The 17,136-nt window shown below is 39.6% G+C and overlaps 1 protein-coding gene across 1 annotated transcript in view; it reads right to left on the bottom strand.

The window, feature by feature from the left end:
- The window catches only part of LOC126284714 (polycystin-2-like), a 162,242-nt gene that overhangs the window by 70,892 nt on the left and 74,214 nt on the right, over positions 1-17,136 (bottom strand). Inside the window, exons 5-6 of the mRNA XM_049983881.1 lie at positions 7,372-7,602; positions 7,188-7,277 (exon numbers count right to left, since the gene is read on the bottom strand). Of these exons, the coding sequence (XP_049839838.1) occupies positions 7,188-7,277; positions 7,372-7,602 (321 nt within the window). The remainder of the gene's footprint in view (positions 1-7,187; positions 7,278-7,371; positions 7,603-17,136) is intronic.

The raw sequence follows: 17,136 nt of genomic DNA, 5'->3' as shown, positions 1-17,136 counted from the left end.
ACAGAGGAGTATTTCAGATGTCAATTTCGGAAAGGCATTTGCTAAGAAATTTATATGATTTCCTGTAGAAACTAAATTTTTATTTAATTCATCAGCAATGCTCAGAAAATGATTGTTAAATACTGTACATATATCTGATTTATCAGTAACAGAAATATTGTTACTGCGAACTGACTTTATATCATCGACCTTGTGGTGCTGACCAGACACTTCCTTCACAACTGATCATATGGCTTTAATTTTATCCTGTGAATTAGCTATTCTATTTGCATACCATATACTTTTTGCCTTGCTAATAACATTTTTAAGCACCTTACAATACTGTTTGTAATGGGCTACTGTAGCTTGATTGTGACTACTTCTAACATTTTGATATAATTCCCACTTTGTTCTATATGATATCCTTATCTCACTAGTCAGCCAACCAGGCTGTCCATTGCTGCTAGTACCCTGTTTAGAATGCTCTAATGGAAAGCAACTCTCAAAGAGCATGAGAACTGTTATGGAAAGCATTGTATTTATCATCTATATTATCGGCACTATAAACATCTTGCCACTCTCGTTCCTTGACAAGTTTTAAAAAACTCTCTATTGCTGTTGGATTAACTTTCCTACATAGTTTGTACTTAAATATGACATTGGTTTGAGTACAAAAACCTTTTAGTGTTAAAATTTGTGTGTCATGGCCTGAAAGGCCTTTCACCCTTTTACTAACAGAATGCCCATCTAATAATGGAGAATGAATAAAAATATTGTCTATGACTGTGCTACTGTTCCCCTGCACCCAAGTTGAAAAAAAACACAGTTTGCATCAGATCATATGAATTTAGGAGATCTACCAACATCCTTTTTCTAGCACAATCATATACAAAATTAATATTGAAGTCACCACATATAATTACTTTCTGGTACTTCCTACAAAGTGAATCAAGAACCCTCTCTAGCTTAAGCAAAAATGCTCTAAAGTCAGAGTTAGGGGACCTATAAACAACAGCAATTAGAAGTTTAGTTTCACTAAATTCAACTAATGCTCCACAACTTTCAAATATCTGATCAGTGCAGTGTCGTGATACGTCTATGGACTCAAATGAACACTGTTTTTTATGTACAGAGCTACTCTCCCACCATGCAAGGAACTCCTTGAGACACAGCCAGCTAATCTGTAGCCTGGTAAAGGAAGCCTTTGACTTATCAAATTATTTAAGTGGCACACTGATATAGCAACAATTTCAGAGTTAATATCTATTAGCAGTTCACTAACTTTATCTCTAATACCTCTTATATTTTGATGAAATATGCTAATTCCTACTCTACCTGGAAACATTACATCCTCTGGAGGTGAGCACTTAGTTAGAGGCACTTCCTTTAAGCAGGTATACCTATCAGCTGACTTCAGTCTAAAGAAAGGTGCAGCTCTAATATCAATTACTACAGGAATTTTTCCATGAGTGACACCACTACTACCATGACCACCACCCACTAAACCATCACCTATAAGCTTAGCCAGCCTCCCCTTCCCATACCTATTGAGGTGCAGGCCATGCCTAGTGAAACCTCATCTACTGATAGACCCAATTGTCACCACTGAGATGTGATCCATGCCCTCCGCAATCAGTGCCCTCCCCAGCCCTACATTAACGTGCCTAACAACCGCATTAAGGTAAGGCCGATCATGATGCTGAAACAGTTGCACAAAATGCACATTTATGCCACCAGTTTGAGTAGCTATCTTAACCAAGTCACCCTGACTTCAAATTCCCCGTCCCTATCTAGACTGTTCCCTGCTCCACCCACTATCACTACCTGATCCTCCTTGGTAAAATTCTTACATAACTCCCCTATGCTTTCAGTCACTTGAGCTAAACCTGCACTAGGCTTCACAATGCTGGTGACCTGGTACTCACTCCCCAACACTTCCTGCAACTGCTGGCCCACACCTCTACCATGGGAACTACCTAGCAGCAGAACCTTCTTTCTGCTAGACTTTGCAACTAACCTAGGCCTCCTAATTGCTGAGGACTGCTGCAAGTTACCTACATCTACAGCTATACAAGGCTCCTCTCCACTCAATTCTGACAGTTGGTCATTTCTATTGCATGTATGCAAAGTAAAACTGTCTGAATACCTCCTCTTCCTAGCTACCTTCTTGCCAACTGCCAGTTCCCATTCCCCACCACCCTTCACCCTCCTCAACCTATCTACTTCCTCCTTTGCGCATTGTAACTGCACCTGAAGGGCACAGATCTTACGCTCCTGCTCCTCTATTAATTTGTTTCTACTACAGATTCTACATTCCCAGGAGAGGGTCTCCCTAAAATGACCACTGGCTTCCCCACTGCATTCCCCCCAATGAAAATACTTTGAACAAATCCCACACCATAATCTACTACTCACAAACCTATGACAGAACCCACACTTTTCACTCATGGTACAATTTTACAGTTACTGAAAAAAAACTATACATCTATGTTACCAAAGTTCAGTTACACCAGTGTCATCTGTCTCCATTGCTCTCAAGTGTGAAATGCAAGTCATACTGTAGATCACTCATACTGTGGATCACTCAACAACAGTAAGCATTTTATACTTTTCAAAGTAATGAGTGGTAGCCAATTCCTTTGACACAAGGTCTCGGCTCTGCTATGGCAGCTGCAGCTGGGTGCTAGCAAGTGGGTCCTAGAGAGATCTGACACATGGAGCATTCAAAGGCGGACAGTCTGCCAGGAAAACCACCACAAAAATATTATTGGACAGAACTGTCATTATTGATGTGTCAGAAAGTGCAATACATTGTACTGAACTTCGCCGGCCATTTTCTATGCATCTCCCTGTTTTAACATTTCCAATATTACTTAAAGTCCACTTTATTTGCTCCAAGGACAAGTTTCCAGCCACATTGTTATTAAGTGTAGTTACTGGCAACTGAAAATAAACAAGTCCATGAGCTAGAGGAAGTTTGCCCTATACCCTCATTTAACTGCTGTTCAATCCTTTCCTCTACAACTGACTAAATGACAACAAATGTGGTAAGACTTCTGAGCTATTAGCTACACATCCCTAGTTGGAATTTCAAGCTGCATTAAATCTGTGACCAGTGAATACTGTGTTTTCATAAAACAACCACACTAATTCCTCTTAACACTGTAAATAACAGGTTCCTATCCAGCTCTGTCAATTGTATTAATTTCTCTCTCAATTGGATTTTGGTAGATGGCATAACTGGATAACTTCTTACTTTGGCAACACACATCACATCACATCACTTGCCATTTCTTCTAACACAATTGTGAGTTCTTGAAATTTCCTGATATTATTTCTTCCTGTTGATACTGTTCAATAGCTACTTCTTTTGCACACTGCTTCCAATTGGAATTATTACCTTTTGTGTCCTAAAGTTGTCTAAGCACATAGGAACATACTTTTTCCCTTTAAAGCTTTACTTGGAAGTGATCTAGCTCTTTGTTTCTGGTGAGCAAATTGACCAAAAAGATAGTTCCTACAGGCTCTTGGGTGCTATCCAGAGAACTCCCCAGTTCCACCACAAATAGTTTCAGGGGAGTGCACTATCAACACTATGATAAGTGGTTTGGTGTAAACTCGGGGAACAGGATTTTTACCCTTGTAACTCATTCGTTAGCAGTGCTGTCACAGCCAACTTGTTGCACTGAGTCAACAATTTAAAAAGTTATGACCTAAAATCTACAACTCCCAAAAAGTAGCACAGGAAATCATTCCCAAGAATAACATCAAATCCTGTCCTCTTTTACTAAGCACTTCTATGACAAATTTATACTCTCCTTCACCAATCTCCATGTTGACATGACATGTTCCCAATGGATAAATAATTTCCGTATTCAATCCACTGATGTGGCAGTGAGATGGTTTCAGTGCTGTTTATTGCCATGGGGGTTTATCTGAGTGCCCATGTCTATTAAAATCATTACCAGTTTTCCTTTTATGTTGCCTTTAACAATCATGTTTGTTGCTCTGTTACTCCCTGAGATGTAATGAGATTAATCAATTTTAATGGAAGCACTGAAGAGTGGCAACACCAGTTCCTTTTCCATCTCCTCGATCTCAAAATCCGCCCTGACCCCTATTTAACATTATCCACAAATGGTCAAATTCAGCACTTCAGTGACCAATCTCTCTACAGTGAGAACAGTAGGGGAGTCCAAACCCTATCGGCTACGAGCACAGGGCATTTACGATGCCTACAATTGGTCTCTGCAGTGAAAATTTTATGGGAGCCACCCCCACAAGACATTTGACTAGACAAAATCGTTAGTGCCTTTTCTCTGCAGTGACAGGTGTACAGCCTCTTGCAAAGATGGGGGTGATGTAAATTTTTTTTCCACAGCTCTCGCCTCTGCCTTTTCAAGAAGCACATCAATTCTCCCTTTACCTGACAGCACAAAATAGGTATGGCACAAAACTGAGTGGATGAAGTCGGCAAAAGCTTCAAAATCTTCCCTAGTCCACTGACAGAAGGAGGACAGCTTGCCTTGCTAAATACTTACATCCTTTTTGCCAGTATATCATTAGTTAATCCTTTGGCCAAAACACCAAAACTGCTAACACTGTGCAGCAATTCTACTGAGTTTATGTAGAACCTTGCATCTCCAGTTAACTCCAGGTGCATGATATACAACTGAAACCCATCAGGCCAACATTTGGTGGTAAGAAGTTAACAGTGAGAAAACTGCTGAACACACTAAATTGCAATACAGAAAAAAGGATTTCAGCACATGTCACAGAATCTTCATTAGTTGATTGTTCACTTAAATCTACTGGTTGATGAGATAGCAACACTTGTCTTGCTTGCAATTGCTCCAGTAGTAGTAAGTTCTTCATAGCAAGGGTCACTATCTAATTCAGCAGAAGTAGATCACCACTGCTCATCTATGAAGTACTTTCCCTTTGTGAATGAGTAGTATGCATTTTTTCCACTAAAGTCAGTGCAAGAGATGCACAGGAAAATTTTACTCATCAACATAAAGATATATTGTGATTTCTCTCTTGGGCTTGGCACCTAAAACACAGAATTATTGTTTTCTTCTCCAATGCTTGTTGCATCTCCAGCAGTTTAGAGCTATAAAATGGTGTTTTTGCGTCACTTACAGTAGCTCTTTCGATGTTGAGATGAGGTTGAATCAATGGGATGCTAACATCCCAGATAGAAAGATGCAGGCCCTCATGGCTACTACATACTGTGTGTGGCTGGGTTGGCTTGTCTGTCAGCAGCATGAAGCATGATGAGGCTACTGGAGGTGATATTGTGGAATCTGCTGACCCCAATAGCACAGAGATCAGTGGTGGCAGGAAGCAGGCAGATAGTGGTGGACTGCGTTCCAACTCATGGCTCTGTCTGTTTCTCACTGGTCCTATGTAGCTTTTGATGCTTAATTCATGGTAAATGTTGCCACAAAAATTATGGCATCCCATATAGGTTGTAAGTGGGGGGATTCCACTAATGGCACTGGTTTGTGCAGGTGCAGAAAGGCTCTGGCCAGAACATATGAGGATATAAGCATCTGAAGGGAGTTCTTTTTAAACAAACGAGTTGATCTGGAAGCATATTCTTCAGTTCAGAGTTGGAAAGTGAGGCCATTAGCTAGCCAAGTGCTCATGTATACATGTTAAAACAAAGTCTGAACAATAAGGAGAGAGAAAATATGGTTCACATCATAGTTAGTTGAAAGCTGGAGCCAGACAGAGGGCCCAATCTTGGACTAATGTTTCAGCAATGGGCTGCAGCCAACATGCAATTTCTCTCCCTCACTCTTTATTAAATATTCAAAGTTTTGCACAACAACTTGGTCAGTATGTTCTATGAGAACAAGCAACCTCTGTTCAAGCAGCTATTCTACTCAGCACATAGGCAACAACAAATTGTACTCAAACATTACAGAGAAAAATTAAGTGAGAAAAAAATTAGAAATAACAATAAAAATTTGCAGAACCCTCTTGATTGGGTAGGTGATCTGGACATTAAAAACAATCCAGAATGAGATTTTCACTCTGCAGCGGAGGAGAGCTGTAAAGTTTGGAATGTAGGAGACGAGATACTGGCAGAAGTAAAGCTGTGAGGACCGGGAGTGAGTTGTGCTTCTGTAGCTCAGAAGGTAGAGCACTTGCCCGCGAAAGGCAAAGATCCTGAGTTTGAGTCTCGGTCCGGCACACAGTTTTAATCTGCCAGGAAGTTTCATTAAAAACAATAGTTGAGTTGTGCTAGAGCTGGAGCAGTGACTTTACTTCAAAGTATGAAGCTGTTTTTATCATAATATTCACACGGACATATGAACCAAAAAGTGTAAGTAAATTAGCACTAGCCATAATTTGTTGATGGTATTCTTTACAGAAGTTGTTTGATATTGCAGTTTCAGCCTTTTAATGGATAAGTTGACTTGTTCCACATCCCTGAAGGCTCTCCTTCATTATGGAATGTGAATGACTGACTAAATGAATGACTGAATGCATTACTGTGTCTCTCAACTCATTAAAATTTCACTTGTGAATCTTGTGATGTGTGACCTCCTTTAATTACAATTCATAGTTTATGGACGTGGTCAGAAAACTAAACGACCAATATATATTCATATAATATTTTTGTTAAAAGTACACTATTGCAGCTTTTATCTTATCTGATTCTTGTAAACATATTTACTGTTTATTTCTGTAACTTATTGTTTTTGTAAGTGGTGTCATGCAGTACTGTTGTTTTCACACACTAATTTTATTGATTTGTTTGCCACCTAAGTGATGGGAACCAGAAAGCATGCTACTTTTGCTTTCACTGATCTTACCTCTAATGAACTTGCCACAAGACTTTCTTACACCTTTATTCATTCACAGTGTTACAATAAAAAATGCCAACAACCATCTTACAGTATTTAACTGGTAGTCGCACCTTGCTTCGGAGAGACATATGTAGGGAGCACATATATCCAGTGCAGCACAATAAAATTGATGATAACCAAACAATATTGACCCAAAAATGTTGAACTAATGTGATGAGAAAAATAAAGAGCCAAATTTGTATTGTATATGTTGTTTTGCAAATATTTGCTTCTGGACCTATCTCAGACATTATGGCTGCAAGTCTGAATGGCATATAATTTCAGAACAAAAGAGTATGCTGGGATTCCTGTATAATGATAGCTGAATACTTTTATTTTACAACTTACCTTTGTTCCAAAAAGGCTATATCCCAGTTGGGCATATGCACAAATAGCAATGAAAAACAATAATCCAAAAGCAGCAAGATCTTTAGCACACTGAAAAGGAAAGATTGTTTTCTTTTGTTAGCTCAGTAATTACAAATTATAATATTTAATAATCAGGAAATGGCATGTGAAGGCTTTACAGTACCCGTTTAAGTGCTTCATTCAGTTGAGCTGTTGTGTGGGTTATGTTAATATACTTCAATACTTTTATCCACATGAAGAAAACAAGAAAGGCAGCTACAGCATTACACTGTTTTTCCCATAATGCTACATACTCTAAATTTGAGTATTCAGTTGTATTATCTATTAATTTTTCCAACACACCTCTTGTGATGACAAGTTTATGCAAGCTGTAGGCAATGGAGATGTATGACAACTGTATAAAAAGAGAAATACATTATTTAGGCCTACACCAATTCCTTGAATAATGAGGAAGTGAACATGCTTCTTTCTGTTAAAATAATCTGACAGAAAATGAATCAATTACAGAAGTTTTCTAAATTAAAATATTTCTCTTGTGAAATAATCAGTAAGAGAATATTATAAATACAATGCTACATTTGTATGGTTATGGAGATTCAACAATAATGTAGCTCATGTAACTTATGAGTTTCACTGAAGAGCTAGGTAATAAAATAACTAAGTGATCACAGACTACTTACGCAGGTCCCTTCAATTTCATCAGATATGTCATAGTATTTTTCATACAGTTTCTATTCAGTGACTTAGATCCATATACCTATGCAAGTCTATGCATGGAGTAAGATTTTAATTTGTCAGTGGTTTCACTGAGATATGAATCTGTTTCAGTGTGAACAATCTGGTAGATTAATCTAGAGAGAAGAGCTAAGTTTCTGCTTGCTAATGTTCACAAATGTCTTTGTCAATAGAACAAATAATGGCTGCAACTATAAAATGCTGTTTTGTCCTCTGTAGGCACTGGGTTCATATAATAATGATGCCAAATCATAGTGATTTATGTGTGAATCTCAAAACAGTTTCTCCCTCTTCCTTGTTCACATCAAACACCAAAGACAGAACAAAATCAAACACCAATGACAGAACAAAATCAAACAGTGAAAAATCCAGGTTGAAATACCAATAATATTATGAAAAGGATATATTGTGACTCACTGTAAATAAAGGACACTGAGTTGCAGACAGACACATTGAAAATATTGTTTGACAGTACTGTTGGCAGAATATCACTTTATTCCGTCAGTTGTTTCATTATATGCTATAGTGGCTTAGAGGAGTTTAAACTAAAAGCAAGGAAAAATTTTCCATCAGCTGGGGAATTAATAGCTCATGGATAGTACAGATGGTGTACATGTGCAGTTAATCATATAAAAATTGAAAGAAAATTGTATATATAAGTTCCTGAGCCGTTAAAATAGACAGGACTTGATAAAGGAAAATAAATGTAAACTTTGTAGAAGAGTATAAGTAAAGAACAGCCATCCACAACCTGAAGGTTAGTTTGACCAACACAGTGCTTTACTAGGTATGGTCCTGTTGTAGGTGATATGCCCATAACATTTTCTAACTTTGGAACTGGCTTATGTAGATAGATATTTAGTTAGTTCCATGTACTATAGATCATATTCACAGTAAATGTTATGATGAGGAACATCTTCGTTGAAAAAATTGATTACAGAGACAGGGGGCAATGATTTTTAGATGGCTATGTGTTGGTTATTTTCATGTTTATAGTGGATTAATTACATGCATTCAGGAATTCCTGTATAGTATAGAAGGAGTTGTTATGGAGAAACAATTGTAATCTGAATTCCAGTACACTACTGCCGTCTGTCAGACATTTCCTTTCAGTGGGCAGATTATCAAAGAGTTTTATAGCTGTGTATGACTCTGTTATTGTGAGGCTGTGATTAATTCTCATGTTAAGTGGGTACTCTTTCGTACAAGGAATATTTTTTGCATAAGTGAGGAGTTGGACAGCACTGGATGAAAATCTTTCTTTTGCTGATGCCCTGTCCCGCAGTTTCGTAGGGCCGGCATGGCTAGGACGGATTTGGCAAGGTGAATTTTTAGGGGTGGCTGAATGCTCGTCCTGCCGCCACCCCATACCCCCGGGATGGAATTAGTGTACCTCGCTCCCTGTGTCTAGTATAATTCATGAAATAGTCTGAACGTCTTCAGATGTCTGCGAGTCATGCAACTGAGGTGGAACATGGGGAGCAGCCAAGTATTCATCTAGTGGGATGTGGAAAACCACCTAAAAACCACATCCAGGCTGGCCAGTACACTGGGCGACATCAGTAATCCACCGGGCAGATTCGTTCCGGGGCTGGCGCACCTACCCGAGTCCAGGAAGCAGCGCATTAGCACTCTCGGCTAGCATGGTGGGTGATGAAAATATTAAAAATATATTAAATTAATGACTTGTATGTTCCCACATTGGACAATTGTTTTTAATGGAAAAGTAGCTGAACTTAATCATATTGGCAAGTTTAATATATGACTTTTCCAGTTTAAGTTTTGTTCAATATGCACACCCCAGAATATATTTATTATTTTTTATTGGTAAACTACAGGGTGTTTATAAATGAATATCTGGGTTTTAACACTTTATAATATGTCTGCAGCTCGTGGTCTCGCGGTACCGTTCTTGCTTCCCGAGCACGAGGTCCCGGGTTCGATTCCTGGCGGGGTCAGGGATTTTTCCTGCCTCGAGATGACTGGGTGTTGTTGTGATGTCTTCATCATCACCATTCATCCCCATTATGGTCAGAGGAAGGCAATGGCAAACCACCTCCATTAGGACCTTGCCTAGTAAGGCGGCGCAGGTCTACCGCGTCGCTTCCCTATGCTCTGTAAAGAAGTATGGGACTCATCATCATCAATATTTATTGTATTAAACTTACAGTTATAACTGATATGTCAAATGAAAGAGCAACTCACACATTTTTACCAAGAACCTTATAAATGTTCATTGTGAGCACTATTTGTCACTCGGCACACATCAAGTCTATAGCTGAGTTCTTCCTAAACGTTGAAAAGTGTCTCTTCAGTGATTGTAGCAACAGCTGCTTCTATCAGGTTTCTTAATTCAGGGACGTCTGCTGGTAGTGGAGGCACGTACACACAATCCTTGATGAAGCTCCAAAGGAAAAAAATCACATGGCATTAGGTCAGGTGAACGTGGAGGCCATGCAAAGCAAGCCCAGTCATTGGGCCCCTAGCGGCCTATTCAACGCTTGGGTACAGTGAAGTTCAACCAATCACATACTTTGCTATGCCAGTGCTCACATTGAACATTTATAAGGTTCTTGGTAAAACTGTTTGAGTTGCTTTTTCATTCAACATATCATTTATGACTATAAGTTTAATGCAATAGATATTATAAAGTGTTAAAACCCCGGTATTCATTTATAAACACCCTGTAGAGTCATAGAATGTGACAAAACTGGATGGGCTGTATGATGTTTTTCCTTTCTTTTTTTCAAATTTTAAAGGTAGTCCATTTGTGCAAAACTTGATAAGAACTATAACAAAAACATCATTTACTATATTCCCTGTGGATGCTTCATTGGTCAACTTGACAATAATGTTCACATCTTCTTCCAAAAAGGATTAATTTTTCTTCCTGATTCAAATAAAATGGAGGTCATTACAGAAACATATATATTAAGAACAGTTATAAGCCCATGATTGAACATTGCTATAAAAGATTTGATGAGTTTGAAAATGTGTTACGCACAATGAATTAAATTTGAAAATAAGTAGGCCAACACAATACTTTTTATATCTCAAAATACTGCTAGTTACCTATTTGGTTTTGTATAGATTACTTTGGTACAAAATGATAAGTATATTTCAATTGTATGTTTTTTTTGTTATTAATGAAAATGTGGATGCTTTTTTTTTCCATTGATCTGAAATCACACCCATATATGATTAAATCCAGGGTAGTTATCCAAGTAAAAAGGTAAGAAATAAGGTAAAAATATTCTCAAAAACATTTATTCATTCTCCCATAACATTAGGTTGATATTAAAATTCAGAAATTGTGAAAGCAGTCAGCATGACTGGATATCAACAAAAATGCTACTACATAATACCCCTTGAAGAGGACGCTTGGGGGGGAAAGCTTTAAAAATTGCTTTTCAACTTTGACGTTATCTGATACTAAAATGTAGACTTTCACGCCCGGAAATATCATGTCCATTATACTTGTCCGGGCTGTTATGCCGTGGTCGGTTGATGAATTTTGTCTCAATTCCCAACGTTTCGTCTCCGACTGCGGGAGACATCTTCAAGGGGGTCCGTAGGTCGATAGAAGGTCCAACACACCCACTGGCTCGCTACTGACTGCCGCTAAATTCCGTCTCCGCGAGCTCCCGCGCCACGGTCTGACGTCACGTGTTTTGAAAACGTCAGTGCAATTGGCCGCTGTCCGTCGCCGTCGATCGCCGTTGCCATCACCCAGTAGTGGACGGGTGGTACACATCTTCTGTAACACCGGCATCCATATACCGTTTAATTTCACGCCCTCCTCCTTTCGGTTGAAATTATTTGGGTGTTTAGCGATTTCGATTGCCTCCCTGTAGAGCCTTTCGAAGTATCCGCTTGTGGCCGCTAGTACTTGCGTCTCCTCGAATCGAATATTGTGGTTCCCTGGCTGTAAAGCATGCTCCGCAACAGCTGATCGTTCCGTTTCTCCTCTTCTACAGTTTCCCTTGTGCTCTTCCAAACGTTTAGAAACCGTTCTTTTAGTTGTACCCACATAAACATCACCACAGCTGCATGGGATCCTATACACTCCAGCTTTTTCCAAAGGTTTGCGAGCGTCCTTGGCAGGCTTAAGGTATTCCTGTATCATCCTGGTGGGCTTGTAAATTACGGTAATATTCCGCTTCGTCAAGATCCTTCCTATTCTTTCCGTTACATTTTTAACAAACGGCAGGAATACCTTAGATTTTGCAGTAGCCTGTACGTCAGTATGGTTTCTGCGTGGCTGCCTCAACGCACGTTTTATTTCGGCGGACGAATATCCGTTCTTCATTAATACATTGTGGAGATGTTCCATCTCAGCGTCGAGCAACTCAGGTTCACAAATATTTTTAGCCCTGTCCGCTAACGTCTTGATAACACCCCGCTTCTGTTGTGGGTGGCGGTTCGAATCCCGGTGCAAATAACGGTCTGTGTGCGTGGGTTTGCGGTATACTGAGTGGCCCAAACTACCATTTTCGTTTCTAAAAACAAGCACATCAAGGAAATGTAATTTGCCGTCTACCTCCTCCTCCATTGTAAACTGAATTCTCGAGTTTATGCTGTTTAGATGTTCGTGAAACCGGCTTAGTTCTTCCCTACCATGTCTCCACAGCACAAACGTGTCATCCACGTATCGGAACCATACATTTGGTTTTTTGCTGGCAGTACCTAAGGCCTGTTCTTCGAATTTCTCCATAAAGAAGTTTGCAATTACGGGACTTAGGGGGCTTCCCATAGCCACGCCATCCGTTTGCTCATAAAACTGTTCATTCCACTTGAAGTATGTGGTCGTCAAACAACACTTAAATAGTTCTATAATATCGGCAGGAAAAATTCGACTTAAATTCCACTTAATGATGTATTGGAACAGCTGGATCGAATTTTTCGAGGAGACGCAAGTACTAGCGGCCACAAGCGGATACTACGAAAGGCTCTACAGGGAGGCTATCGAAATCGCTAAACACCCAAATAATTTCAACCGAAAGGAGGAGGGCGTGAAATTAAACGGTATATGGATGCCGGTGTTACAGAAGATGTGTACCACCCGTCCACTATTGGGTGATGGCAACGGCGATCGACGGCGACGGACAGCGGCCAATTGCACTGACGTTTTCAAAACACGTGACGTCAGACCGTGGCGCGGGAGCTCGCGGAGACGGAATTTAGCGGCAGTCAGTAGCGAGCCAGTGGGTGTGTTGGACCTTCTATCGACCTACGGACCCCCTTGAAGATGTCTCCCGCAGTCGGAGACGAAACGTTGGGAATTGAGACAAAATTCATCAACCGACCACGGCATAACAGCCCGGACAAGTATAATGGATTTGATGTTATCTGTTATACATACCTCTGTTTGGTTATAAAATTTCATTTCTCTTCAATGGATTTACTGCAATGCTTTCATGATTTCTGTTTTTTAGTATTGGCAGGCATAACCGGAGGTGAACAAAATGTGTTTTGAAAGCCATATTTTTGGGATTGATTAGGTAAGGCATGGCCCAGAGCCAAAATAAGATTTGTCGAATGTAAGAAACCTCCAAAATGCTATCTCAAGTTGGCTGGTAGAACGAACATTTAGTAGGCTAGGACTCCAGCAAGGTAACCCCGTCCCTCAAGCATGTCACTGTTGAGTAGTATGCCAACTGGAATGCAGAATTCATAGCTCTGTGTAATGTTTTAGCACCTATAGGCTATAAGGAGGTCCTAATATTGGAGAGCGCATTCTTTCCACATCGAAAATTCATTCTTTCTTCCTTTTTTTCTAGTGCAGAAAATTGTACTTTTTCCACTGATGTGTTTGTGATTAAGTAAAGATGTACACATCTACAATATAGCATGGCTCGTTCTTCTGATACACAACAATAGCTCTGTCATGTTAAATTGAATGCATAACTACCAAGCCATTATGAGTTTTCTTTTTCCACAGACAAATGGATAATTATTGTTGTGATTCTGCTGTGCATCAACCTCGTTACAGTGAGCTCTGAATATGTTCTAACATTCTGCAATACACAGATGTCAATGATACAGAATGGTAGTTTTGTGGATCATTTGTGCTATTCTTTCTGTAGATGGGTGTGACCTGTGCTCTCTTCCAACTACTGGCCATAGGTTTTTGTTCAAGGGATGTATGGTTTATCATGGGTAAAATGGGGGTCCAGATCATTCCAAAATTCTATATAGAATTTCTAAAATACTGTCCAAAGGTGGCCAAACAGGCAGTTAAGTTAACCATTTTAAATTCTTAGGACAGGCGGTAGATGGAAGGTTTTGTTGAAAGTATTGCATTCAAGATGATGTGCAGAAAATGAGCCTCTGTCTTTGCAATAACAATGAACTCCACTGTGTTTGATACTACAACATGAGGCTTTGTTCACTTTGCTTACTTTCACTCTATTATCTCATATCATGTTATACAGGGTGCAACAGAAACAACTTACAGTTTTTAAACTTTCATTCACAGGACACTCACTAAGCACTGCTGTAATACCATGCACTTTTATGGGCACTATTCTCTGGAGTTTACTTGATCTGGAACACTAATCGGTGGAACACTGCATCGCATTGGTACAGGAATTTACAAGTTGACTTCCTTCAGTGCATAAACCGGAAAACATGAATTGTGTACAGGATGCGATTTTGCATAGTCCTCAGTGGTCAGCTTTGCGGCAACCTGTCTGATCTACATCTACATGGTTACTCTGCAATTCACACTCAAGTGCCTGGCAGAGGGTTCATCGAACCATTTTCATACTACTTCTTTACCATTCCACTCTCGAATGGCGCGTGTGAAAAAGGAACACCTAAATCTTTCCATTCAAGCTCTGATTTCTCTTAATTTATTATGATGATCATTTCTCCCTACGTAGGTGGGTGTCAACAAAATATTTTCGCATTCGGAAGAGATAGTTAGTGACTGAAATTTCGTAAATAGATCTCGCTGCAAAGAGAACCGCCTTTGTTTCAGTGACTGCCACCCCAACTCGCATATCATATCAGTGACACTCTCACCCCTATTGCGTGATAACACGAAACGAGCTGCCCTTCTTTGCACTTTTTCAATGTCCTCCATCAATCCTACCTGGTAAGAATCCCATACTGCGCAGCAATACACCAGCAGAGGATTGACAGGTGTAACATAGGCTGTCTGTTTAGTGGGTTTGTCGTATCTTCTAAGTGTTCTGCCAACAAAGCGCAGTCTTTGTTTCACCTTGTTTCACCTTCCCCACAATAGTATCTATGTGGTCTTTCCAATTTAAGTTTATTGTAATTGTAATTCCTAGGTATTTAGTCGAACTGACAGCCCTCAGATCTGTGCGATTTATTGTATACCCAAAATTTATCAGATTTCTTTTAGTACCCATGTGGATGACCTCGCACTTTTCTTTGTTTAGTGCCAATTGCCACTTTTTGCACCATACAGAAATTCTCTCTAGATCATTTTGTAATTGGAACTGATCATCTGATGATTTTACTAGACGGTAAATTACAGCATCATCTGCAAACAATCTAAGGGGGCTGCTCAGATTATCACCAATATCATTTAAGTAAATCAGGAACAGTACAGCACCTGTGACACTACCTTGCTGAGCGCCAGATATTAAATCTGTTCTATTCGATGATTTACCGTTTATAACTACGAACTGTGACCTCTCTGAGAGGAAATCACGAATCCAGTCACACAACTGAGACGATACTCCGCACGCACGCAATTTGATTAATAGTTGCTTGTGAGGAATGGTATCAAAAGCCTTCTGGAAATCTAGGAATATGGAATCGATCTGAGATCCCTTGTCGATAGCACTCATTACTTCATGGGAATAAAGAGCTAGCTGTGTTGCCCAAGAACGATATTTTCTGAATCGACGTTGGTTATGTATCAGTAAGTCATTTTCTTTAAGGTGATTCTTAATGTTCGAGTACAATATGTGCTCCAAAATTCCACTGCAAATCGAGGTTAGTGATATGGGCCTGTAATTCAATCAGTTACTCCTATTTCCTTTCTTGAATATTGGTGTGACCTGGGCTACTTTCCAGTCTTTAGGACCAGACCTTTCGTCAAGTGAGCGGTTGTATATGATTGCTAAGAAAGGCGCTATTGTGTCTACATACCCTGAAAGGAACATCTGGTCCGGGAGACTTGCCTTTGTTAAGTGATTTAAGTTGTTCCGCAACACCTAAGATATCTACTTTTATGTCACTCATGCTAACAGCTGTTCCGGTTTCGAATTCTGGAATATTTACTTCGTCTTCTTTTGTGAAGGAATTACGGAAAACTATATTTAGTAACTCCACTTTAGTGACATCATTACCAGTAACATTCCCATCGCTATTGCACAGTGACGGTATTGACCGGTTTTTGCCTCTGGTGTACTTTACACACGACCAGAATCTCTTTGGGTTATCTACCATATTTTGAGACAATGTTTCATTGTAGAAACTATTAGAAGCATCTCGCATTGACGTCCGCACTAAATTTCGAGCTTCCGTGAAACTTAGCCAGTCTTGGGGATTTTGCGTTCTTCTGAATTTGGTATGCTTTTTTCGTTGCTTCTGCAACAGTGTTCTGACGTGTTTAGTGTACCGTGGTGGATCAGTCCCGTCTCTTATTAACTTATGCGGTATGAATCTATCTATTGCTGTCGATACTGTATCTTTGAATTTGACCCATATCTGGTCTACACTTACATAATTAGTTTGGAAGGAATGGAGACTCTCTCTTAGGAACGCATCAAGCGAATTTTTATCTACTGTTTTAAATAGATATATTGTGCGTTTATTTATAGTCGTTTTGGTTGATATGGTTTTGAGCCTCGCTTCAGTGACCTTGTGTTCACTAATCCCTGTATCCGTCATGACGCTCTCTATGAGATCAGGATTATTTGTGGCTAAGAGGTCAAGTGCGTTTTTGCAACCATTTACAATTCGTGAGGGCTCATGAACTAATTGTTCAAAGCAATTCTCAGAGAAAGCATTTAGTACAATTTCGGAAGATGTTTTCTGTTTACCACCGGCTTTGAACATGTATTTTCGCTAACAAATAGAGGTTAGATTGAATTCTCCACCAATTATAACTGTGAGAGTGGGGTACTTACTTGTAATGAGAGTCAAGTTTTCTTCGAACCGTTCAGCTATTATATCATCTGAGTCTGGGGGTCGGTAGAAGGAGACAATTATT

The sequence above is a fragment of the Schistocerca gregaria genome, chromosome 1 (genome assembly GCF_023897955.1).
Source record: "Schistocerca gregaria isolate iqSchGreg1 chromosome 1, iqSchGreg1.2, whole genome shotgun sequence".
Classification (NCBI taxonomy): domain Eukaryota; kingdom Metazoa; phylum Arthropoda; class Insecta; order Orthoptera; family Acrididae; genus Schistocerca; species Schistocerca gregaria.
The sequence above is the reverse complement of the archived record's forward strand: the minus strand, read 5'-3'. Positions and strand labels throughout refer to the sequence as shown.